The sequence below is a fragment of the Octopus bimaculoides genome, chromosome 4 (genome assembly GCF_046866305.1).
Source record: "Octopus bimaculoides isolate indiv1 chromosome 4, ASM4686630v1, whole genome shotgun sequence".
In the NCBI taxonomy this organism is placed as follows: Eukaryota; Metazoa; Mollusca; class Cephalopoda; order Octopoda; family Octopodidae; genus Octopus; species Octopus bimaculoides.
The window spans coordinates 38,255,660-38,283,293 of record NC_142931.1 but is presented as its reverse complement, the minus strand read 5'-3'; the positions used below and the strand labels follow the sequence as shown (position 1 = coordinate 38,283,293).

Below are 27,634 nucleotides of genomic sequence, written 5' to 3'. Positions count from 1 at the left end.
GCTGTATCAGCCTTTGCCTTTCTCTTGGATAACATCAGTGGCGTGAAGAGGGGAGGCTAGTATGCATGGGCAACTGCTGGTCTTCCATAAGCAATCTTGCTTGGACTTGTGCCTTGCAGGGGTACTTTCTAGATTCAATCCCATAGTCATTCATGACTGAAGGGGATCTTTACCCTTATTCCTTAATTAATCTCACACGAAAGACTGATGTATTGTAAACATCACCAACTCATGGTCACATAGGAAAAATGAATGTAAAACATCATTGTGTTAGCAATGATACTGTCACTCTATTTGTTTTGTCCTCTGATTTCACCACCTCCAGTAGTCTCAGTCACTAAAAGGTAAATATTTTTAAGTGCTTGACAGCCTGCAAATAAACCTCCATTACAAATTCTGTTGTGTTTTGGGTCATGTCTACTTTGTTGTTAGAATGTTGTATTACCATTAGAAGATTCAAGTTGTTTGTCATGTGCTATCATTGATATTAATAATTCATCATTTCCATTGTTCCAGTTATGAAATGTTGATTGTTCTTCAGAAGCCTTCACTTTACTGGTTATCAGACTGTGTTTAAACTGGTGTTCCAGTTGTGATAACCAATCAAAGATAGTCAAAGTCTTAGAGATATCTCTCACTTTGGAAACCACTGCAAAAATACTATCTTCTTTAATGGAATGGTGAATGGCTTTAAACTGGATATATCCAATTGCAGATAAATTTTGGAAGCTGACATTCAGGATAGTGACTTTTGCTGAGTCATCTGAATTTTCTTAAAAATGGCTAAAAACCTAAAGTTTATTTACTTTGTCTAAAGACAGGTCTTACTTCATCACAATTTTGGTGGGATTTATGTCCCTGTGTTCAGGAATATTTATTTATGGAATACTGTAGGATTCCATGAACATTATTTCAGAGCACAATATTTCTTCACTTACCAATCTAAATATGAGAAAGCTAAAAAATTAGGCTGTCATTTGTGGAAAGGAACCAATCAACGAAAGTTCTTAAAAATAGCATAGGCAAGTCACTTCTTATTTGCACCATGAAAATTCAGGTAAATAGAAGATGCAATAAAAGGCAAGCATCAAAGTAACTAGATTCATTACATCAAATACTGATTATTTTCATTAAGATTGTTGCTGTATGAATGTATATCATGTTTATAAGTGTAAACTTTAGCACAGGTTTGCACACATTAGAAAGTGTCAACAGCCATATTACACATGGAAGCAAATCAACTGTTTGCCTCAGTAGATTGTTAGATAACTTGGGCATTATGGATAGATGAAAAAGGAATTTTGATTCTGCACTCATATAAATCTTACATCCCCCACTTCAGTTTCAATGTATTATCCATTAGTTTTCTTATAAACAAATATAATTTCTAAATTCATTCTTTTCTACTCTAGGCACAAGGCCCGAAATTTTTGGGGAGGTGGTCAGTTGATTAGATCGACTCCTTTACGCAACTGGTACTTAATTTATCAACCCTGAAAGGATGAAAGGCAAAGTTGACCGTGGCAGAATTTGATATAAAGATAGACGAAATACCACTAAGCATTTTCCCCGGCATGCTAACATTTCTGCCAGCTCACCACCTTCTAAATTCATTATGGGCTGCATGTAGTGGTCTTTGTACCCAACATATCTGTCCTGCTGTTATGATCCTACTCTAGAGAAAGGAAACTAAATACTGTGTTATCAATGATTGAGTTTAGATTTACTCAGACTCAGATAAATTTGATCTAATAGAGTGCAACTGAAAATACTGTAGTGTTTTATTACAGTGTTTTGTAATTTCCTTTAGAAGACCTTAATTGTGTTGATTATGTGGTGTATATGTAGGAGAGATAAGTGTGTCAGTTTAGATAAGCAAATCAGTTTATATTTGATGGTGAAAACTACCTGTAGTAGATGAAAAACTGGGAGGAGTGATGAAATCAGATCCAAAAAGATTGGCCATATGAATAAGATGAAATGCATTGGAAGATGCCATAGAGCAGACCTCTAAAACCAAGTTTTAAAAAACAGTTATAATGATCTTAAGATAATTAAAATAATCTAGACAGTGAATTTTTGATTATCTTAATAAATGAGCTGGTTTTAGTTCAGAGTTGTGAATCATGTATCAAAATATTTGCCCTCATGGATGAAATGATCAAAAGAAGTGGCAATATATAGTGCTGTAGACTTGTTAACTGGTGCCAACATAGAAAAATAGATGAGAAAGGACAGCTATAGAAATCATGCTAGAGCAAACAGTAGAGCTTAGTGCAGTCATCTGGTTCACCATCTGTCAAACCATCTAACTGATGCCAGCATAGAAAACAAGCATTAAATGATAATGATGTACTGAAAATCTATTATATTGAAGCAAGCCCCCACCTCCAAAAGAGGGGATACTAGGCTAACTATTGAAAGTTCCTAGTATTCCACATTGTACCATTGAGACATCAGCTGTTTGCTGATATGACCCATGATAGTTGGCCTATCTCTCTATGAAAGCATGCTGTTCCTTTAGAAGAAAACCAACCATTATATCTCGTAGTATTAACTTCCAGATAGCTAAATAGCCCCATCCCAACATTAAACCACTTATTATTCTGTTAGAAAGGAGTGTTAAAACCAAGCTGAACGGGGTAGAAGGGTCTCTGCTACCTGTGATGTGATTGAATGTCCCTCTCTATTCAGCCAGTTTAGAAGGAAAGAAACAAACAAATGGAAAAAATGCAGCAAAGAGAAGATTCTTCCATTTTGTCAAAGTAGAGAGCACTCTTTAGTCTTGTGGTGGTGGGAGGTGTAACCACTTTAGTATCAGTGTCACATAAAATGCACCCAGATTATTGAATGCAAATTGATTGGCATTCATTAATTGTTGTTTGTGTGAATTACTTGATTCAAATTTAGATCCTTAGACTATTTATTTGAATTAGGCATTGTCATTAATTTATTTCCTATAGAAAATAATTTTTATTTATTTTTTGTATATTTATCTCTTACAGTTTGGTGCCTTCTTGCCAGCAAAGTACCGTTCCAGCACCAGCAAAACGTCAGACTGTATCTCCTTTTCAGAACCCAGTTGATAAAGTTGACTATGTCCTTGCTAGATTAGATGATCTTTTGAATTGGGGCCGAAAAGTAAGAAATATTCCTTTTTACTTCTCTCTCTCTCTCTATCTCTCACAGTAAACATTATCTTTTCAGTTGGTATACTTCATGTTTGTGTGCTATATATTTGGATACACACACACACACACACATACACACACACACACATACATCTTGTCTTTTACCTGTTCCAGTGATTGGACTGCAACCATGCTGGGACATCACTTTGTAGGGTTCAATCAAACAAATCGGCCACAGTACTTTTTTTTTATGCCTGGTACTTATTCTATCATTCTCTTTTGCTGAACTACTAAGTTAAAGGGATGTAAACAAACCAATACCTGTTGTCAAGCAATGGGTGGGGAGGGCAGATATATAAATATATATATTCTTTTATTCTTTTACTTGTTTCAGTCATTTGATTGTGGCCATGCTGGAGCACCACCTTAATGGGTTTTAGTCGAAGAATCGCAGGCACAAAATGATATATATATGTACCCCAGCATGGCCACAGCCTCAGGGCTGAAACATATAAAAGAAGATATATATATGATGGTCATGGGGAAATAAATGACAAGTACTTGGTATTTTGACATAGGTATATATTTACAAGGCAACATGACTAAGATGACAGGGAGATGTCAGAGGTTTGTGACTCAGACAATAGAGTGATGACAGAGACTCAGGATGTCTGAAAAAATAGAAATGTGAGTATGCCAGCAGACAGACTGACATGGAATGATGACAGGCAGTACAAAAGAGGAGGGTAGAGTGAACTAGACACAAGTGATCCAATATAGCTAGCTATTCATAGATGAGATAGGCCAGAGAAGTTGATTGAAGAGGGTGGTGGCATGGCAAATAGAAAGCAGGTAGGTCATTTACAGGTGAGCAGCACAATGGAGTGTTGATGGAGAGAATAGATGTGAAATTTTTAGTTACAGTGACTGGCAGTAATATGTGGTGATCAGAAGGGATCCACTGCCATCCTCAGTCACAGTGGGAGCATAGTACAGTTAGAATTGAAAAATGGAGGGAGTGATTGAGAGATAAAGAATGTAATGTGTAGTCAACAGAAGAGAAATCCCCTGCCATCCTTAATCACATCACCAGCATTGTACTATGTGATTGATGATACGTAGGTATATGTATGTGTGTGTGTGTATATATATATATATATATATATATATATATATATATACCAGTGTGGCCGTTGCCAGTACCGCCTGACTGGCCTTCATGCCAGTGGCAAGTAAAAGCACCCACTACACTCTCGGAGTGGTTGGCATTAGGAAGGGTATTCAGCTGTAGAAACTCTGCCAAATCAGATTGGAGCCTGGTGTAGCCATCTGGTTGACCAGTCCTCAATCAAATCATCCAACCCATGCTAGCATGGAAAGCGGACGTTAAACGATGATGATGATGATGATATATATATATAGTAAAATAAGGATTCAAATGGAATCAAGTACTTAAAAAGATATGCACCAGGTAGGGTTGGATAATCTCTGTGATTCTGGCCTATGGTTGATATCAAATAGGATATTTCATTTGTGTACACAGAGAAAACCAACCCTATGAGTATTTAGCACCTAGGGGCTGGTCCAAATCACGCATTACTTTGAATAATATGTTGTTGGTGTGCTCTAGAGTGTTCAACAAATCGTAAATTCACTTGGTGTATCAAATGAATAATAACATGATGGATAATTGTCAGCTCATTACAGATGTTTCTTACGTAACTTTTTAATAGAAGAATGAGAACATTACTCCATTATAAAAGACTGTAATCATCAGATGAGAAGTAATTTTACAAACAATAGAATATCCCCAAAATACAGCAGGGATGTGGTTGAAGTCTGTCGAGGCCAACTATGAAATGCTTTGAGCAGTGGGAAGTAAGGAGAGGTCATAATATGAATTAAGAAAGCTTTCTTTAGTTTTAGGCCACAGGCCCAATTAGCTCTCCGCAGGAGTTAGCGTAAAAGTTTGCACGGGGTACAGCTTTTAAGTTAGTCTGCTATAAGGGCAAAAGTGATTCATTATGAAATTGTCAGACTAGGTTATGGAAACAATAGTCATTATCATCATTTAATATCTATTTTCCATGCTGACATGAGTTGGGCTGTTTGACAGGAGCTGGCAAGGTTAGGAGCTGCACCAGGTTCCAATGTATTTTGACATTCTTTCTACAGTTGGATACCCTTCCTAATGCCAACCACTTTACAGAGTTTATTAGGTGCTGTCTATGTAGCACCAGCACTGACAGGGTCACCAAATACCTTGCAAGACAAAAACCCCTCAACAAGAAGTGGGTGTGGTTTTGTGCAATTTGAGAGATTACAGATGAAGGTGGACAGACATAAGTGTCTTGTAATGTAGATACATGAATACTCCTGTTGGGAAAGAAAGAAGAGTGAGTTAGAGAGTAAGATAAAGAAAGCAATAGTTAGAGAGAGAGATGATGATGATGATGGCAAAGATGTGTCGAGACATGCCCTCGAGGAACTCTGGAGGTGGTAAGAATATGTGAGGTGATACATAGTGTAAATTCAGCGATGACTGAAATATTAGTAAATACCAAGAAGACAGGACCCTGCATTATGCATGACCATTTCCTGTCAGGGAATTTGTCATGTTCAATGCCCATAAAAGGTGTAGGCAAGAATTTCATATGATGTACACAGTATAAATGATGCACAAAATGTCAGACTTACAGAGTAGGCAGACCTCATATGCAGCAGGTGTACTGGAGCAGTATGTACCAGGTGCACACAGAATAAATTTTCTTAAATATTCAGAGGACAATAGTTTATAGCTTTCATTACTTAGGTGACCCAATTTGTAGTTAGAGGTATGTTTTGAAAGCATAGAAGCCAGAGGAAGAACAGGTTCAAAAAGTTCAAGGAGTTACCTTTGCTACTAACAAAGGGTTTCTAGCTCAGAGTGAAGGGCAGATTGTATGATGCTTGTATGCAAAGTGTGATACTGCATGGTAGCAAGATACGAACCTTGAGTATAGCTGATTTGTAAAGACTAAAGAGAAATGAAGCAAGCATGCTCTATTGAATGACTAAAGTGAGAGTGCATGTATGGCAGTATACAAATGAAGTGAAAAACTGGAATAAAAGTAATCATATTTAGTGTGTAAGTGAGATGTCACTGATACAGACTTGTGATGGAGGGTGACAGTTGTTTAAAAAAAGTACCACACACAGTGGACCCTGGGGAAGGGAAAAGCTGAGAAACACCTGAGACTAAGTAGTCTTGAAATGTGTATCACACAGAGAGGATGACAAAAGCCCATGTTTGACAACATACAGTACTGGAGGAGACCCAACCACTTGTGCAAGCATGATGAATAAGGTGTTGAAAAATGGTAGTAGTGATTAATGCTGGGACACAATATATATTTTCTGTCAAATCTACATCTACTTTCTATCCTGCCTCTTTGATATTCTCTCATCTCTATCACTCACCCTCTCTCCTGTTCACTATATTATGCTACTGGTGTAACTAAGAATTGCAGTGGATCTTTTCTACTCCCTCTACAATGCTCCCTGTGTAACCCAGTTATTATTGTGCTTATCAGACACTCATTTTTCTAATACTCACTTTTCCTTTCATCACTGTACCATACCACCCATGTGATGAAGGATGCTATTGGACTTACTTATATTCAGTCTCCTCTCTTAACCATTGTTATTCTCACTCATCATGAGGTCTATATATAAGAATAGTATTGGATCTGTTTGTTCTCAATATGCTATTGTAAATTCTGTACTGCCGGTTATCACTTTGTCTTCTTTCTATCACTTGTTATTGACATCCATTTCTCACTCTTACTATTGTTCACCTCTGTTATATCCATCACTCTATTCTGGGCATACCCTTACTCCTTTCATTCACTCTTGCTGGTTCTTCTGTTTTGGCTGTGTCTTCTATTCACATTAGTCGTGTTGCCTTCAGCACATCTTAGACTACTAAGGATTCTTTAATATTATAAGGTACAAGATAACTTCATTTGTTCATGGTATAAAGTAGTTGACAGTTGAGTGGAAACAACATAGGAGCAAGAGGATCCCTTAGTCTTGTTGAGAATATGACACTTTCTAGTGATGGTCCCACAATAAAATGCACCCAGCACACTCTGTAAAGTGGTTGATGATAGCAAGTGCATCCAGCAATAGAAATCATGCCAAAGATGAGGCATAGTTCTCCAACCTATTTAGAGGGGCAGTAACTCTCAATAAGAACTGATTTGGATTATAGTGACTCATCCAAGCCATGTTAGCCTGGAAAGCAGATATAAAATAATGTGAAACTTTTATATTGCAACTCAGAGGACTAGACATTATTCTGGATTATGCCAATCTCAGTTAACATCAAAGGTGAACACATTCTTTTGATTTGCATCGTTGTTTAGTTTGAGAAGCTTGCTTCACAACTGTGTGATCTCAGGTTCAGTTCCACTGCGTGGTACCTTGGGCAATGTCTTCGCTATAGCTCTGGGCCAACCAAAGCCTTTTGAGTGGATTTGATAGACAGAAACTGAAAAAAAATCCCATCATGTATTATATATATACTTGGGGAGTAGCATCCCTGCTTTCCTGGCAGATGCCTTGGTCTCAGGACTACTCATGTCTAGAAACTGGATGATAATGATACACACACACACACAAAAGTGTCTTTTGCTATAGCCCTAGGTATACCAATGCCTTGTGAGTGAATTTGGTAGATGGATTTTAGGTAAGGTCTTGCATTCTGTTTTATAGCAGAGTATACTAGGTGCTTTTTACAAATCACCAGCACCACTGATGCTTGTAGCAGAAATTATCCACTACCTCTCAAAAGCCTCCAAGGCATTTTAGAAAACTTATTTCCTATGTATCTGTAGACTTTATGGCTCCTATACATCTTCCTCTCCAGCAGTCATAAGTTTCATCTTTTTCTAGAAGTCATCATACAGACTTATAATTGTTTTTTGATTAATTACTTATCAATACAATGTGTCATGTCTGATCTTCAGTTCATATACCCAAGAGCCAATCCATTTTAAGCATTATCTTAGATCTATGACAAATATGGTCCAAATAGTTATGGGAATAACTTCTTAATCATATGATTTAATTTTCTCTGTCACATATTATTCCCATGTAAGACACTGCATGCATTAATGTTTAAGGCAATGTGGTTGCTGTTTTTTTTCTCTCCCATATGAAGCCTTTTTAAAACAGCACTAACCACAACAAACATGGAGTACAAACTATAGCAACAGGGAAGAACTGTTTAGTAAGAGCAAAACTTGTATTTCTATTGATGTAAGAATGGAAATGAGATAATAAAAAGGATTTACAACCAGCAGAGCTGGTAGGGAGCAATATTGCCTAACAAATTGTGAACAGTTTGTATCCATCACCAATTCATTCCACCTAATTGTAATTAGGCTGTTGTTTAAATCAACTAAGCTCTGATCAAACAGAATGTAATCAAAGACATTTCATCTGTGATCATCTAATCTTTTTCAATATCCAGGACAACATTATCCAATGTGACTTGAGGGAGATTTGGCTGTTATTTCTAGCAGCTGAAGTAACTGAATAGAGCAGACATGGGCTCTTTTTTTTCAAGAAGCATGCTACGTGAGACATGGTTCATTATCAATTATTTTATGAAATGTTATGCTTATTTATTCACCTTGCATTGAATTAATCTTGTATTAATTTGTAGCATCATGATTTCAAATAATGTGATTGTTTACTTTTAGAATGACATTGTAGAGGAGGTGTGAGAGGTCAGATCTAGCTGGTTTGAACTTAAAATAGGTAGAATATTCAGGCTGGGTATGGCCTGTTTAAATGCTAAAGGGTTAAGGGCAATTTTTTTGTTAAGCGTGCCATTCAGAGAGTCTTGTGGGACACAGTTTACCCATGACTGGCATGGAGGTTTCTTTGGCACAAGAAGGAAGTGAAGTGCAGTTTGACTGTTGTAAACAGTAGAGACTATAATCAATAAGCCTATCACCAGCTTGTAGTACAGAGCTCATATGTCCCAGAAAGCAACAGGTAATTACTGAAATTTATCTTCTCTTGAATCAAGATGATGTTATCAGCAGTCTCCCAGTCTCACCTGATATGCTTATAGAATATTACTTATCTTTTTCATTACCCATGAGATTGGCATCTGTATTAGTATGGGTTGAATGTTTTCCTCTCTCTCAAATTTGAATATTTGTATATCAATGTTAGTCACCACCTTAACTTAGATCTCTTTCAACTAAATAAACATGGTTTCTATTTACATGATTTATGTAAGCAGAGTAATGTACCTTACCTGAGGATACAGCATAATGGCTGCGAGTTAATTTCCTGGCTTTGTTAACAGTAACACAGTACTTTAATTTCATACACTTTTTTTTTAAATTGATTTTTCAACATTTTATTTTGTTGATAATAGCCCCCTAATTTGTAGTCAGTATCCTATATTTATTTATCTAAGTAAGGGAATTTTTTTTATTAGTATTTAAATTTTTTTTCTTACAGTATTTAATTTTAGTGAAGCCCCATAAATGACTGTGTTCAAACATTACAATAGCTTCTGGTCAAGGTAGCTACACTAATATGCATGCATCATTTTTACCTGAATAGCAACAGGTTCCATACAATTGGTTCTGTGTTGACATCACAATTGTGTGGTTAATACTACAAAGAACATCCAGCTGTAAAAAGAATTGCTTCATTAAAAAAATGCATCCTTACTATGATACTTAGCAGTTTTCCAGAAAAGATCTTGCATATTCAATACCAGCTATGAAATAGATATATTTTGATAATATTTTTAAAGAAATCTTTGAATAATTTTTATAACTATTTTCAAAGTGCCATTGATCTCCCTTTGAAAAAGTGTACTTACATTCATATTGACTTGTTTGTTTTAAAACAGTGTGGTCAGGTTTCAGAATTGAATGGTTTGTGACATACATAAGCGTACACTTATTAAGGATGTTATCCTACTCACTACATCAAGTGTGTTAGCACTAACTTCATACATATCTCTAGTTGACAATAGGCTCCATTCCTACTTTACTGATAAGTAGGTAGCTGTAATAAGGGAGAAAAGAAGCCCATACCACTCATAGTATAAAAAAACAGCTTGAAATACTAAAATAATGTTTACATTCACTCACACACTATATAGACTTACTGTCAGCAAGTGACTTGGAAAATATTTGCTGTTAATCAAATCACTTACTTATTGTCAATTAAATATTCATACCTTATCACAACATTGCAAAGTGCAGTTTGCCTACCAATTTTTACACTACAAATATGTTAACCATATGTAACTGAATCTATGTATGATCCCAAAATACATACAATACTGGGCCCCAGTTAAAATGGCTCTCAAGGATGGTCCAAGCTGTGACTTGGAAAATATTTGCTGTTAATCAAATCACTTACTTATTGTCAATTAAATATTCATACCTTATCACAACATTGCAAAGTGCAGTTTGCCTACCAATTTTTACACTACAAATATGTTAACCCTATGTAACTGAATCTATGTATGATCCCAAAATACATACAATACTGGGCCCCAGTTAAAATGGCTCTCAAGGATAGTCCAAGCTGTGACTTGGAAAATATTTGCTGTTAATCAAATCACTTACTTATTGTCAATTAAATATTCATACCTTATCACAACATTCATTAAAACTGCTGTAATTTTACTTGCTTTCAAAGCAAGTAACCTAAAAATGCTTTCATATATTGAACCACTTGGTAAGCATATTCTGTGATATTCCATTTAATACAGTTCATTTATTTACCATAGCTCTATGCATCCTTCAGCAAGTTCTGTGGTGGCTTCTTTTTGACCTTATGACAGAGCCAGCAGTTCATAAAACATTTTGCAATGTTGTCATTGCATAGCTTGCAAAATGTATTTTGGTGTTACAACCACATATTGATATTATTGCAAAAAGACTCAACAACAGCATTTCACTTAATTTTATAAATATGTTGATGTGGCTTGATGAATAGAATTATTTTCCCTATTTGAGTTCACTGTACAGAATTAAAAGTGTATTATCATCATTATTGTTTTAACCTCAACTTTTCCATGCTTGCATGGGTCAGACAAAATTTGTTGAGACAGATGTTGTGCAGTTGGATGCTCATCTTGTTGCCAACCTCTACTTCTTTCCAAGCAAAGTAATATTTCCCCTTGTCCTTCAAATTGAAAGATACACACATGCATATACACTCTTTCAAATGCTTACACACACCTATGTGTGTGTGTGTCAACCAAATTCACTCACAAATCTTTGTCAGCTCAGGACTATGGTAGAAGACTTTTGCCCAAGATGCAACATAGTGAAACTGAACCTGAAAGTACATGATTGCAAAGTTGATTGTTCTAAGATAAAGCTACAGCTTTAGAATCTGTCCAGGGTTGTCTCTCTACAGTATTTCTTACTAAGGAAGGCTAAGAAGCCAGAAACATGTCTGGGAGTCTGCTAGTGGGAGACACTAAGCAAATATGCTGTTTTTACACCTTTTACCATAAGTGAGAATTTTTTTCTCATGGTAACTGCAGTGAATTTACCTTTAGAAGTTAAAATATATCACAAACATATTTTAATGTTAATTTGGTACAACTTGTCTAATCATTGCTGAATAGTTTATTCATTTTCATATATAACATATAAACATTGTTTATTCTTTATTGTACTGCTTTGTTAATGAGCTGAGTAGATTATATGACATTTGTATTGGAAATGTGATGATGCATGGTAGTGAGACATTTGACCTTGGCTGTAGAAGACTTGTGAAGAATAGAAAATATGAGGCAAGCATGCTCCAATGGAAGTGTAATGTTAGTGTGCATGAATTCCAGTGTACAAATGAACTGAGAGGGAAAATGGATATGAGGTATCAGGTGTTATTACAAGAGAGAAAGTTGTGATGGTATGAGCATGTAATGAGTAAGAATGATGACTGCATAGAGAAGTTGTGCATTCCATGTTAATGGAACTCATATGAGCAGGGTGCTGAGAAAAACATGGGGTAAAATGGCAAAGGCTAACCTCGAGATGCTGTATCTCATAGAGAAAATGGCAAAGGATCATACTGACTGGCTATACATGGTGCTGCAGAACAATACAGCAACACATATCCTAACTAAAGGGTGATGTTAGAGGCTACAATATTTGTACTCTGCCAGGTCTACATTTGCTGCCCACTCACTTTGTATTCTTGCCACCTATTGCTCATAATTCTCTCCCCATCTTTTTTCACCATCTACTTATCACTCATAGTCCATCATCTTTTCTCTCCTCACCACCTGTACTGATCACAATATACTCATCACTGCTCACTTTTACTAGATGTACTACACACACACACACACACACACACACACACACACACACACACACACACACACACACACACACACATGCACATAGCTGCATTAGTACATTGTTATCTCCTTATCCAATACACTCTAACTTCAACATACTGCACTACCAGCCAACACTTTCTCTCTTGCACCACATATATTGCTTTTAATACATCACCCACCTCTACATAGTTTGTCATGAGTAGAAAATAAGCCTGATGAATGAAAATGTAATTACTATAACCAATATTAAATTATATAGAGTTGGCAGTCACATTTTTACTCATCTGGTGATTGGCCCTTCTTAAACTATTAGACCTCTTTTTCTGACAACAGACTAACACATTCTCATTTTGAAATGTTTGTTTTAGCATCTGCAAATGCAAACTATCACAAGTTTACTCAGGTTCCACAGTATCGCTTTGTTACAGAATTAAGCTGGTATGATGTAGTTTAAGTTGATAATAGCATTTAAATCCAGATGAACTATATTTTGTGAGACATCCACAAGAAATTCTTGACTCAACAAGAATAACTATCTTTGATTCCTTGACCTATGGAGGATTTTAGGTAAGGTCTTGCATTCTGTTTTCTAGCAAGCATTGAGAAGGCTTTATGTAGATAAAGGGGATAAATGACACAAACACTTTGTGGATCAAATATGCTGTCAGAATTGATAGCAGTCTTATTGAGGGATTTAGTGTACAGGGTGCATGAAATAGTTAAATCAGACCTTAGAACAATGAGTCTTGAGTGAAAGATTGTTTTACAGACCCATTTAAACTTGTCGAGTATGGATTCCCAGGTTTTAAAACAGATTTCATTTCTGTATGATAAAATTTACAATTTTTAAATGATATTTTTGATCTTTTGCTTTTCTTCAAAGTTTTAGGTGACTTTTATTTACTACTCTTTTTGCTATTTTCATAGTGTTCATTGTGGCCTTTGACATTTGGTTTGGCATGTTGTGCTGTGGAGATGATGCATATAGCTGCCCCAAGATATGACATGGATCGTTTTGGAGTAGTTTTTCGAGCCAGTCCTCGTCAAGCAGATGTGATTATAGTTGCTGGCACTCTCACAAATAAAATGGCTCCTGCCCTCAGAAAAGTAAGTTAAAGAGTTTCTACATTTATCTCTTCCATTTCTCTTGAAAAGAAATAACTAAGAGTCTTTATGAAACTAACCATTTATACAGCAAGTTTGATACTTTGAGTAATTCATTTTTTAGGTATTCAACTTTAACCCTTTAGCATTTAAACCAGCCATATCCGGCCAACAGTATTCTGCTTGTTTTATGTTCAAACTGGCCAAATCTGGTCTCTCACACCAACCCTACAATATCATTTTGAAAATTAACAGCTACCTCATCAAAATCTCATAGCTACAAGATAATGCATGATTAGTTCAAAACAATGTGGATGAAAAAGCATTAATTTTGGCAGAATAATGCAAACACTAAAGGGTTAAGAGAGGATATATATATATATATATATATATATCATCATCATCATCATCATCGTTTAACGTCCGCTTTCCATGCTAGCATGGGTTGGACGATTTGACTGAGGACTGGTGAAACCGGATGGCAACACCAGGCTCCAGTCTGATTTGGCAGAGTTTCTACAGCTGGATGCCCTTCCTAACGCCAACCACTCAGAGAGTGTAGTGGGTGCTTTTACGTGTCACCCGCACGAAAACGGCCACGCTCGAAATGGTGTCTTTTATGTGCCACCCGCACAAGCCAGTCCAGGGGCACTGGCAACGATCTCGCTCGAAAATCCTACAGGAGCCAGTCAGGCGGTACTGGCAACGGCCACGCTCAAAATGGTGCATCTCATGTGCCACCCGCACAAGAACCAGTCCAGGGGCACTGGCAACGATCTTACTTGGCTTGCCGGGTCTTCTCACGCACAGCCCATTTCCAAAGGTCTCGGTCCGTAGTCATCGCCTCGGTGAGGCCCAATGTACGAAGGTCTTGCCTCACCACCTCAGCCCAGGTCTTCCTGGGCCTACCTCTTCCACGGGTTCCCTCAACTGTTAGGGTGTGGCACTTTTTCACGCAGCTATCCTCCTCCATTCTCACCACATGTCCATACCAGCGCAATCGTCTCTCTTGCACGCCACAACTGATGCTTCTAATGTTCAGCTTTTCTCTCAAGATACTTACACTCTGACGGGTATTCACATTGACATTACACATCCAACGGAGCATACTGGCTTCATTCCTTGCGAGCTTACGTATGTCCTCAGCAGTTACAGCCCATGTTTCACTGCCATGTAGCATGGTTGTTCGTACGCATGCGTCATACAGTCTGCCTTTTACTCTGAGTGAGAGTCCCTTTGTCGCCAGCAGGGGTAAGAGCTCTCTAAACTTTGCCCAGGCTATTCTTATTCTAGCAGCTACACTTTCAGCGCACCCACCCCCACTACTAACTTGGTCGCCCAGATAGCGGAAGCTATCGACTACCTCTAGTTTTTCACCCTGGAATGAGATAGAAGTTGTTTCCTGTTTGTTTGCAGTCTTTATTGCACCTGCAAACAAATATATATATATATATATATTGCATTTATTTAAATCCAGTATATAATCTCTATTTCATTTCAAATGCTCTCTGTCTCTCTCTCCTCACATAAATTACATTTAACTAGTTATAAGAACAGTAGTTGCTCTAAAAATTCATATATATTGCTTTTGCTTTCAAAATTATCATATTTTGTTGTCCAAATCAACATGTATCATTGGATGTCTGCCAACTCTCTTTAGCATTAATACTTTTTCAGACAGATTTGAGGTTAATGACATTATTAGTTTTGATTGCATGTGTTATATATATATGGAAAATAAAGTCTTTTAAGAGCTCTCTAATTTCTGACAGATAACACAACTCTTTCCAATAAACAATGTTTTATCTTTCATTACCACTCCTAATTTCATCTCAGCACAGGGTTTTTGGAAAGTTCACATATAATAAATAACTACAGCTTGACATGTTCTGGTATATTGAGTCTAGGCTGACATAAAAATAAGAATTATTGTTTCTTACATTGTTATTGTTATTATCATTTACATTTAATTGGTGTAAAGAATGTTCTTCAGGGTTCTAGATATGTGGAACAGATTCTTTTCTTTAAAATACCTGATATGTACACAAGTGTGACAGTAAATGGCTTGGCTTTAAATGAAGGAAATCAAAAGGTGATCAGCTTTATTGACTTCAGGGATAGGAGTATATTGTGATAATATACTATTCTGAAGTAGCAGTAGTGCCACATGAAAAATCAGAAAACAATGTTTTATTTCCCTCTCTCACTCTGGGAAAGAGGCACAAGCACATACACAGACATATACACACACGGCAGTAACTTCCGCCTACCAAATTCAATCATAAGGCTTCGGTCAGCCCGGGGCTATAGCAGAAGACACTTGCCCAAGGTGCCACGCAGTGGGACTGAACCTGAAACCATGTAGATGGGAAGCAAGCTTCCTAACCACACAGCCATGCCCTTGTATCCAATAAAAGCTAAGGAAAAAACGTCATTTAAGTTAGTTCCCTAATGATTGGAATTTACAGATGAGTTGACATTGGATCAAGAAAGATGAATGGAGAAACCTATATCACAGATATGCAGAAATGCTTTTCAATATGGATGAACATACATTGAAATAATGATGACAGAGATTTATTGAAACATAGTTATGAGTTACTTTCTTTTAATATTCACTTTCTAGTTGAATCATTTGAGTTTAAAAATAGATTTGATTTTACCAAAACTAGTGTATTTACATTTCATCTCACTCAAGAAAATAGTGTATGAGAAGACTGATCTAAGTCCAGTATATGATACATCTGTTGATTGTATTTTTTGTGGGGTGGGTGCCTGTAGAAGAAACCCAGATACCTAACCAGCATTCTGCTGATGGTCAAATTAAGTTACACAACAACAAATACATTTACATAGTATAAGGTAGATGAGTAGATCTATATCCCCAGCTCTTACAAGAAAAGAAAAATTATTCAAATCATTTGCCTTTAAAGAAAAAATAATTTTGAACATTTTTGGAAGTTTAAAAAAATGCCAGACATTTCTGTACACTTTATTTTCGACAGGTTTATGATCAGATGCCAGAACCTCGCTGGGTAATATCAATGGGGAGCTGTGCTAATGGAGGTGGTTACTACCACTATTCATATGCTGTTGTCCGTGGATGTGATCGAGTGATACCTGTTGATATATATGTTCCAGGTAAGATACAAATAATATCAAATCTATCTCAGTGCATATTTTTCAGGTGTATCTCTAAGGAAGCTTGGAAGTCTTGAAATCTACAATTTCTAAAAACAGAGTAGATAGCAGCTGCAATGTTCATGCCTTTTCCAAGTGTATTAGCTATGTTGTAAGACGAAGTAGTTACAAGCAAAAATCAACACCTTACTGTAGATTTAATCTCTCTCTCTCTCCATATATATATATATATATATATATATATATATATGCAGTTATGGAAAAATAGACATTAAAATGATGAAGAAAAGAAGGAAGGAAAGACCATAAAAATAAAGTTATAAATTTAATTGATATATCACAAACATTTATGAATGGTACATTTTTGTGCAATAATCCATAGTATATTAACCTACATGTTTCTTTTTTATTTTTAATAGCACTGACAATGAAACTGATGTAAACATTTTTGAGCCTGTTAACCTTTTTTTTATATATAAAATCCATTTTAAACAGTTTCCATTGTTATTAGTAGCTGAAGGATGCTAATATTAGATTTGGAAACATGACCAGATTATACCATTATATTACAAGAAGAAAATTATTACAGAAGAAAAATTACCCTCATTGGAGTGTGTGCAGCACTCATGTAGCACACCCAGAATATGGATTGCATATATGAGCCATTATGTATTAAGAGACTGAGGTAAATGATATGTTCCATTACTGTAACATTTGTCATTGTTGTGCCAAAATGTTTAAGATGAGTTATTTAGCAACACTGATGGAAGAATTCTTTGTATTGCTAGCCTTATCTTAAAAGAAGAAAACATTTGTAAAACATTATTTTAAACAATTTCAGCCACTTTTGTCACCGACTGCCTAATGTGCTTGGGACAAGTCTAACACTTATGTAAGGAATAGCAGCCAAATGTCCATCAAATTACACCCTACTAGCTTATAAAAAAAGATCTTATGGATAATAGTCCACTGCTTGAACACTCAGAAGACATGAATGATGGTCACTACTGGAACACCTTTGATCTTAAGGCAGTTCACAGGTTAAACAACACAGACTTGGGCTGGGATAAATTCATAAATATGTTCTTAATGTACTCATTTATGAACTTAGAGTAAACTCACAAATCTTTATAGCATGTAGAGTTACAATGCTCTTTTCCATATTGCAAACAAGTACTACACACAATCCTTTATTCCAGTCCTGTTTAGCCTGTGAACAGCCCTATCATCATCATTATCATTGTTTAACATCCATTTTCCATGAAGCCATGGGTCGGATGGTTTGACTGAAGCTAACCAGCTGGGGAGGGGTCCAAGCTCCAATTGTCTGTTTTGGTATAGTTTCTCCAGCTGGATGCCCTTCCTAACACCAACCACTTTATAGAGTGTGCTAGGTACTTTTTACGTGCCACCAGCACTGGCACAAGTGTATCTTGCATGGCACTAGCACGAGTGCATTTTGCATGGCACCATACTGTATGTATGGCAATAATTTTTCTTAGCTTGATGAATCTTCTCAAGCACAGCAAATCACAACTCCTGGTCCTTTGTCATTTCCTCAGTTAGGCCCAGCATCTGAAGAGCTTTCTCACTACTTTGTCCCACATCTTTCTGGGTCTTCCCCTCAGAGGTATTCCAATTGTGACCATCATTCATGTCTCCTGAATTTTCAAGCTGTGGACTATTATCCATAACGTCTTTCTTTTCTTTTATATGCTAGTAGGGTGTAATTTGATGGACATTTGGCTGCTATTCCTTGCATGAGTGTTAGACTTGTTCCAAGCATATTAGGCAGTTGGTGACAAAAGTAGATGAAATTGTTTAAAATAATGTTTTACAAAATGTCATTTTTTTAAAAATAAAGTTAGCAGTACAATGAATTCTTCCATCAGTGTTGCTAAATAATTCATCTTAAACATTTTGGCATGACAGTGACAAAAGTTACAATAATGGAACATATCATTTACCTCAGTCTCTTAATACATAATGGCTCATATATGCAGTCCATATTTTGGGTGTACTACATGAGTGCTGCACACATTCCAGTGATGGTAATTTTTCTTCTACAATAATTTTCTTGTAATATCATGATGTAATCTGATCAGGTTTTCAAATCTAATAGCACACACTCAGAAACAAAAAATCAAGTCTAGTTAAACTTGTGTTTTGTATAGAAATAGTCTTAACGTTGTGTGTTTATTTTTGCCAGAGTAGTTAATTCAGTATAGTAGCAGTCACTCTCTGACTTCTATTTTATACAACAGCTCTTGTTCCATCATTGTAAGAACAATTTTTTTGCTATTTTTATTGTATATTTTTTCTTTCTGAGATAGCTCATTGTTATATATTAGTTTTTGAAATTTGTATGATGCATGTATATATGGAGGCGCAATGGCCCAGTGGTTAGGACAGTGGACTCGCAGTCATAAGATTGAGGTTTTGATTCCCAGACTGGGTGTTGCATTTATTGAGCGAAAACACCTAAATTTCCATGAGGCTCCAGCACAGGGTGGTAGCGAACCCAGCTGTATTCTTTCACCACAACTTTCTCTCACTCTTTCTTCCTGTTTTAGTTGTACCTGTATTTCAAAGGGCCAGCCTTGTCATACTCTGTGTCACGCTGAATCTCCCCAATAACTGTGTTAAAGGTACACATGTCTGTGGAATGTTCAGCCACTCGCATGTTAATTTCACGAGCAGGCTGTTCTATTGATCGGATCAACTGGGGCCTTCATTGTCGTAACTGACGGAATGCCTGTATATATATACACACACACACACAGTGGGCCTCACAGAGACAATGACAGGAGACCAAAACCTTTGGAGATATGCTGTGATTGAGAAGACCCAGCAACTAAAGTGAGATCCAGCCCAGTTAAGAGTACCCTTGATGCATCAGGCGATATGATATGCTTGAGAAGCTCTGTTGAGTCAAGTAAAACCAATATTGTAGCTGTGGCCAGTGCCACCTGACTGGCTCCCGTGCTGGTGGCACGTAAAAAGCACCGTCCAAACATGGCCAATGTTAATACTCCCGACTGGCTCCCGTGCCGGTGGCACATAAAAAGCACCCACTACACTCTTGGAGTGGTTGGCATTAGAAAGGGCATCCAGCTGTAGAGAACATTGCCAGATCAGATTGGAGCCTGGTGCAGCCGCTGGCTCTCCAGACCTCAGTCAAACCATCCAACCCATGCCAGCATGGAAAACGGACATTAAACGATGATGATGATGATATTTGTTAGTGTGTGTAAGAGAGAAAAAGAGAGAGGGCATGGATAAATGCACAAAGGAAAAGCATTGTGAAGGATGCACAAAAGCTAGAAGAAATTTATTATTTTAAAGTAACCTCTGGTATATGCTGATCTGGTTTCACCTACGCATCTATGCCTATGCTGGAGTACTAGCATGTTAACAAAAAATTAGTATAAGATGCTGAAAATAGGATGGACCATGGAACACAGTTAAGTTTGTTTTTATGAAATGATTTAGGAAGAGAGTAATTTGGATGTAGCCAGTGTGTGCAAGTTATTTAACCTCTTTGATAGTGTTATACTATCCAAACAAGAGCTAAAAACAATAGTAATTTGTGTTGTTATGAAAAGCAAAATATTTTCAAGTTTCATTTAACTCATTGTTTTTAAATACACTTTTATGTATTCTATGTATCTTTTTTTTTAACTTTTAAGTTCTATGTTAAAAATGTTCAAGATAATTAATTTCGTGTCAGAGCTGTTTTCTGTATTTAATGTCAATGTTCTAGACATTTATTTAAAAATAGAAAGAAAAAAAAACAAAAAAAAAAAAATCATTCATAGGTACAGATGTAGCTGTAGTTAGGAAGTTCTCTTTGCAACAATGTAGTACCAGGTTCATTTCCACTGTCTGGTGCTTTGGGTAAGTGTCTTTTACTATAGCCTGAGGTTGACCAATACTTTATGAATTGAATTTGATAGACAGAAATCACAGAAGCATATTGTATGTGGAGGGGGTGGTATTTGTCCATGTTTGTGTTTGACACCACAGGTTGTTGCTTGCAAATAGTCAGTCATGTCAAAATGGTAATTTGGTTCATCAATAAAATAAATACTAAACTGAAATAAGGATTGGGGTTGCAGTAATCTATTTTTAAAAAAATAAACTCCTGAAGTGGGGTGCCACAGCATGGTTGCAGTTTAATGGGGAAAAAAAGAAGCATACTAATAATTATTTAAATCTCAATATTTTTTTTGAATTAGTTTCTTGAGTAAAATCTTGTCCCACATTCTTGCACATTCATTTCCTTTGTTTAATAATGACATTGTTCTTTGTATATTAGAAAAATGTCGCCCACCCCTGTTAAACACTGTAGATACAACATTTTATTTCTAATAATAAAATACAATATCTCAGACTTAGTCTATACAATTGAAACAGCATCAAATTAAAATAGCTATCTATAGTCAACAGACTATCATTGTGACATGTGCTCCATTTGCTGAGAACACAGACTTTGTCATTGTCAGACATTGATGGACTACCAACAACAATATTGATACACCATTGATGGGCATGATACTGTGGACTCTGTCAGAGAAAATTTTCTTGGATATTCTGTGTTAAATATTCAATATATGTTGGAATAAGATGAACATCATCCCAGCCATGATAGATTTCACTTAGGCATACGACCAACTAATGAGTACGTCATTACAAGGCTCAAGGAAGACAAAACACGTCTGGCATTCACATGGGTTTCTACTGGAATGATATTCATTGTGTTCCAGTATATGCATATATATATATACCGCCGGACTGGCCCTCGTGCTGGTGGCACGTAAAAAGCACCCACTACACACTCGAAGTGGTTGGCGTTACGAAGGGTATCCAGCTGTAGAAACTCTGCCAGATCAGATTGGAGTCTGGTGTAGCCATCTGGTTCGCCAGTCCCCAGTCAAATCGTCCAACCCATGCTAGCATGGAAAGCAGACGTTAGATGATGATGATGATGATGATGATGATATATATATATATATAATGTTTCTAGCACAATATGTCTATGTAAAGATTTTTCTCTCAGACAAAAACCAGACCATCATGCCCATCAATGGTGTATATACATTAAATATGAAACACAAAGAGCTGTTATCTCAATTTCTAAAAATATATTTTTTTATGTTTCATATTTAACAAGTCACTGTTTTCATTGTATGTAAAGATTCTTTTCATTTTCAGCAGTCTGTCTCATTTATATGTGTGTGTGTAGTTTTGTTTTAATGTCTGCTTTTTACAAATTTACTGTCATGTGTTTTATGGTATGAAATTCATTGAGGCAGATATTCTACAGTTGAATGCCCTTCTTATATATAGAGATAGTGGGAGTGAAAAAGATTTTGAATTATGTAAATTATTTTCACAATGGTCTTTCTTTTCTGACTTCCTAGTTTTTCCAAGTCTATTATATATATATTCATTCATTGGGTTAAAATTTGTTTTTCCTTGGTTGCATGGGTTAGATGAAGGTATGCAGTTGAGGCGAGACTTCAGTATCAGATGCTCTTCTTTTCATTTCTCCAACTCTCGTGTCTTTCAAGAAAGGGATTTTTTATGTTACAAGTCTTTAAAACACAGAACAGCCAGTCATTCATTCATTTAAACATACATACATAACACACACACACACGGGCAATGATGTTGCTTGTGAAATAGTGTATATGTATATAGTTGTGAGCTTAGCTGTATGGTTAACAAGTTCACTTCCCAGCCACATGGTTTCAAGTTCAGTCCCCTGCCAAACACCTTGAGCATGCTTTGTCTTCTAGTATAGTCCTGCGCTGGCTGACCAAAGCTTTGTGTGTAGATTTAGTAGGCAGAAACTGAAAGAAATCTGTTATATATACATACACACACATACATCTACATATGTGTGAGTATGTGTTTGCATCTTATTTTGACATTGTGCAATACTTGTAAACCAGCATCACTGTCATACAAGAAGTGTTGTTTACTTCCAGTTGTCCTGAAAACATGTCAAGTTATGGGGAAATAGGGCCTTGCTTGGAAACAGGTGAGGACATCCAATTGTACAAAAATGTCTGCCTCAATGAATTCCAACAAGCATGAAAAGTGGATGTTAAAACAATGAAGAGGAGGGTGTGCTTTATATTCACAAAAACATGTTATCTCTTAATGTCTCTAACCTAGCAGTTCAATAAACAGATATGATAAAAGAAAAAAGTACCAGACTGAAATAAGCACTAGAATCAATATGATCTACAAAACCTTTGGTGGTTGTGTCACAGCATGGTTGCAGTTTAATGACTGATGCCAGTATAAGAATATATGCATGAGGAGTGGATCAAAGAGTTTTACTAACACTAGATAACCTCCCTGAAGGGTTTGTTTCTAAACGACTTCTTTTCAGTAAAGCTGTTGTTTATGAATGAGGTATGTTTTCCATAATAAAACAATCTCACTTCCATAAATCCCTTACAACCTTTTGTTTTCCTTTAAACCAATGACTCCCAAGAGCTATACTGCACTCTAGGGACACATTAAGAACTATGAAGAGTGCAGTGAACAATACATCAATTTCAAGTTTAATTACATCCACTACTTATGTTACATAAGGTTGTGTTAGGTATCCAAGTGTTTTAGTGGGAGTTCAGAAAAAATATTGGGTAACACTGCTTTAGACAAAGAATTCATAGCAAAACATTCCTCACCTGCAGGGCCGGCAACTCAAACTGTTGTCTGGGGTGCCAAGGAGGTGTGACAAAGACAAAGAAATTTCCACAATCGTCAGCTTCTACATGCCAAAATTCAGCTTGCCCAGAGCACCAGCAAACTTAGGGCTGGCCCTGCTTACCTGTGTAATTACAGATATGGACAATTTATCTGCATAATTATAGCACAACAATACTATTAAGGAAGTGGGGGTAATCTAATTAGGTTAACTCTTTTACTATCATTATCGAATTATTAAGTTGCCAAATAAACCTTGATGCAAAAGATTCATATGATCAAAGCCATGCAAGCTATGACCATCTTGTTATTTTGAAGAGCAGTGTACTGCAATCTACATTATCAAATGTATACTATTTTTAAGATAACAAGGTGTGTTTGGGGGAGATTTCACTGCTGTTTTTAGCTACTTGGGCTTGTTGGACTACTCACAAGAGACAAAAATAGCCAAACTGCAACTTTGTATCAAATTTGATTGAAATATAGCATATTTGATATATTATTCCTACTTAATCTTTCAGCTACTTAACAGAAATGTTTAGGCTGTGCTAGTTCAAACTACTCAACAATGATTGTTATTTTTTAACTGACAATTATTATGATGGCTTAAAATCAAGTTGCTTAAATCTGACTTTACCATTCTTTCATACTTCCAAGAAGGATATTATTGTACTATTATCATACTGGGACTCATAATTGAAGTTAAATAAATAAATGAAAATAATTTGAAATTATTCAATTCTTAGAAATACATCTTCCACCCTTGTTAAACATATTGAAATTGTAGTTTCTTTCACTAGTCTCCTATTACAGTAAACCAATTTTGTACCTGTACTACTAATGTTCATTTTAGATAGATATTCTATGACAGTGTAAGTTTTGTGAGATGAAATTATACACAGTAATTTCACTGAAGAATTTGTTGACTATCTCAGTTCTTTAGCAAACAATTTCGTTATGCATGTAGTCATAATTGAAAATAGCTCATTGAACAAACATTGTTTTTTAATCTTTTAATTTGCAATGTGTGTGTATGTGTGTATGTAATGCATTCAACACAATTGCTTACATTGATTGGCACATGGTTACAAATTTATTGTCGTGTTTTATGGTACATGTTGACGCTGGAGGATTAGAAGAGAACGGGAAATTACGGATAGTGACATCAAAAATCTTAGTGGATATTTAGTGTGGGATACTCCAGTACTTTATTTTATAGCTCCTCCAAAGGCCTGTGCATTATTTTATTTGTGTCAGTTAACCATCTTTATAAACGTAATGAATATATTATTTCTTACTTTAGAATAAGACCATACATTTAAGATGGGGGTGGGGTAGAATTATTTCTATTGACCTCAGAGGAATAAATTTCTAGTTCAACATTTCGTTTTGCAATTCAGCTTGTTTCATATTCCCTTTGATAAAAATATAACATATGGATAGATAAAAAATACATTTGACAAAGAATTTACTTAGAATTTGATTGTGTAAATTTAACTTTTCAATCTTTTTTAAATTTTACTTTACTTTCATTAGTAATAAAATTCGAATCTCAACTAATAATCAGTTTACAATAAACTATACATGGTTTCTCTATTTGAGAAAAAAAACAAAAAAAAACAACATATTGCTAGGTTGTTGGCAATCAGTTAACAACCAGTTAAAAATCTTGTAGATGCACCTAGTGCTAATAAACCAAACAGTGTCGATTTTAAATAGAAATAATAAATGAATAATATTGATTTTGTTGAAATGAGTTGTAATTTTTTTAAAAATTTTTAATATATGCACAAGCGAACTATGAACACTGATAGGTGAACACAAAAACAGTGTACGCTTCCAGGTTTCCTGTTTGGGAAATGAACATTACATTTCAACAATAGGAAACCTTTAATTTAAATACGTTATCAATTCCTTATGAATAACACTTTTTTTTTTAATAGTAAGAGAACTATAAATTATGTAGTAGAAGCGAGTTAGACTTTGGTATCGTTTCATTAACTATTGGTTTCCTGCACTTTATCGTCGCCATCTTTGACCCATTTGTAAATCCGGGAAGAAGACCAAGGAAAAAAAAATGGCCTATTCAAGGGAGATAAGTCGTAGCATTTTTAAGTAGGTTAATATATGCAATAATGGCATCATGTATATTGTACGTTTGGTCTAATAGCAGTCTGTTTTCTTTTCTTTTTTTTTTTTTAAATTTTGTTCTTCCTTCTCGCATTTCCCGATTCATTTACAGCCTTCTCGCTAAGATCACTTTCTATAGAAATCATGATGTATAAGTAAGAAAAGGGCCAGAAAAGAAGTATAATGTATAGCAATCAAATGAAACTTGTGATTGTCTTTAACCTGTAACATATGTTAACACCTATATAACTATATATATATATACACACATCCTATTTTTGCTTGTGCTGTTAAATGAAAACTACGTCGCGGTTTATTTCTTGCTGACTCATCATTTCCAAACAAATAATCTCATGCGATAGTTATTCAATCTATCATTCTTTAGCAATAATAAACGTATTTTAGGTGGAAGTGTTAATGTTTATTTTCCTTTTTTAGAATTTAACGTGTTATGTTAGTTATGGGCCTATGTTTTTGTACAAAATTCATACTGTAGCTTAGTTAGTTACATAACATTATTTTGATCAGTGTCCTTTGTACTATAAACTAGGTAGCATGTATCTTATTGGTTTATGTATATCTAAATGATACTGTCTGAAACAAGTTATTTCTATCTTTAAATGTAAATTGCTTTTAGATTAATGGATAGGAACTTTTATCATTTTACGTCAAATTCATTTATTTATTTTGCCCGGCACTCATATCAAATTAAAAGTAATTATGCATGGTATTTTAAAATTTGCTAGAAAAATATATTTTTACTTCATATATGGAATACTTCTAACTCTTGTTGAAAATTCTACATTTGGCCCAATGTAGCATTTTCACACCCACGCACTTTACGTAATGTGTGCTAATTTAAGCTTTGATTGAAATACCCATTACTTTATTCATTATATTACTCTACAATTATGTGCCTTTTTAGTGTGTGTCATTTTACACAGAAAATGTATATCTACTAATTAGATATTTCGTATTAATATTTTCAGGGTGTCCTCCAACGGCCGAAGCACTCCTGTATGGTGTACTCCAACTTCAGAAAAAGATTAAGCGAATGAATACATTACAAATGTGGTACAGAAAATAGTGCATTTGATTAGATTTTTAATTTTTTAAATTTTTTTTGTTATTTTTTTTATCATAGATCTTGTTTTTGAGTATTTATTACACTTTGACACATGCAAGATGAAACTGTACAAAGAAAGCTGTTATTTTCTGAATATGAACATCAAAGAAATAAGGATTATATATATATATATATATATATATATATATATATATATATATTCATATATATTCATGAAATAAATGTGTTGAAACGTTCCACTTTTTTGTTTGTTATTTGTGTGTGTTTTCTTATTTTTTTTCATTTTTTTCCAGTTTTCTCATACTGGCATGAATTGAATATGGATCTCATTGATGGGATTAATGAGTCCTTTCTACTCTTTTTGAATTCTTATTTCAACTTATTACTCTACAACTTCATTTATCAATTCCTGAAAGAATGAAGGGCAAATATGGCCTCCTCGGAATTTGAACTCAAACCAAAAAAGCCAGAACAAATACTGTAAAGCATTGTGCCATCATCATAATTTAGCATCCATTTCTCATGCGGGCATAGGCTGAACAGTTTGACAGGATCCAGCAAGCTAGGGCTGTACCAAGCTCCAGTGTCCGCTTTGAAGTGTTTTTTACTGCAGAATGCCCCTCCTAAAACCAGCCACCTTACAGTGTGTACTGGGTGTTTTATTTTGTGCCACCAGCACAAGGTCACCAGGTAAGTTGTAAGATAGAAAAAGAGCAGAATAGGGAAAATTCCACATGACTAAAAGGAAAGGGTGTTAGAGAGAGGAGGTGGCTTTATACCAGATACTGAGACACTAAAGTAGGACAGAGAGACAAGCACTGGTGTTTACCCCATGTTATATAAAAGTGAATAGGAAGAAGATGACGATAAAGATAGTTGTGATGGTACCTTGAGAGTTTGCTCTGGCAAACTCTCAAGGTACAAGAAGGTGAG

General features: G+C 35.6%; 1 protein-coding gene across 1 annotated transcript in view; it reads left to right on the top strand.

Moving 5' to 3' along the window:
- Positions 1-26,937, top strand: part of LOC106878635 (uncharacterized) — a 33,710-nt gene extending 6,773 nt beyond the window's left edge. Inside the window, exons 3-6 of the mRNA XM_014927915.2 lie at positions 3,006-3,141; positions 13,444-13,623; positions 16,626-16,761; positions 26,604-26,937. Of these exons, the coding sequence (XP_014783401.1) occupies positions 3,006-3,141; positions 13,444-13,623; positions 16,626-16,761; positions 26,604-26,701 (550 nt within the window). The 3' untranslated portion in view covers positions 26,702-26,937. The remainder of the gene's footprint in view (positions 1-3,005; positions 3,142-13,443; positions 13,624-16,625; positions 16,762-26,603) is intronic.
- Positions 26,938-27,634: the final 697 nt, after the last annotated feature.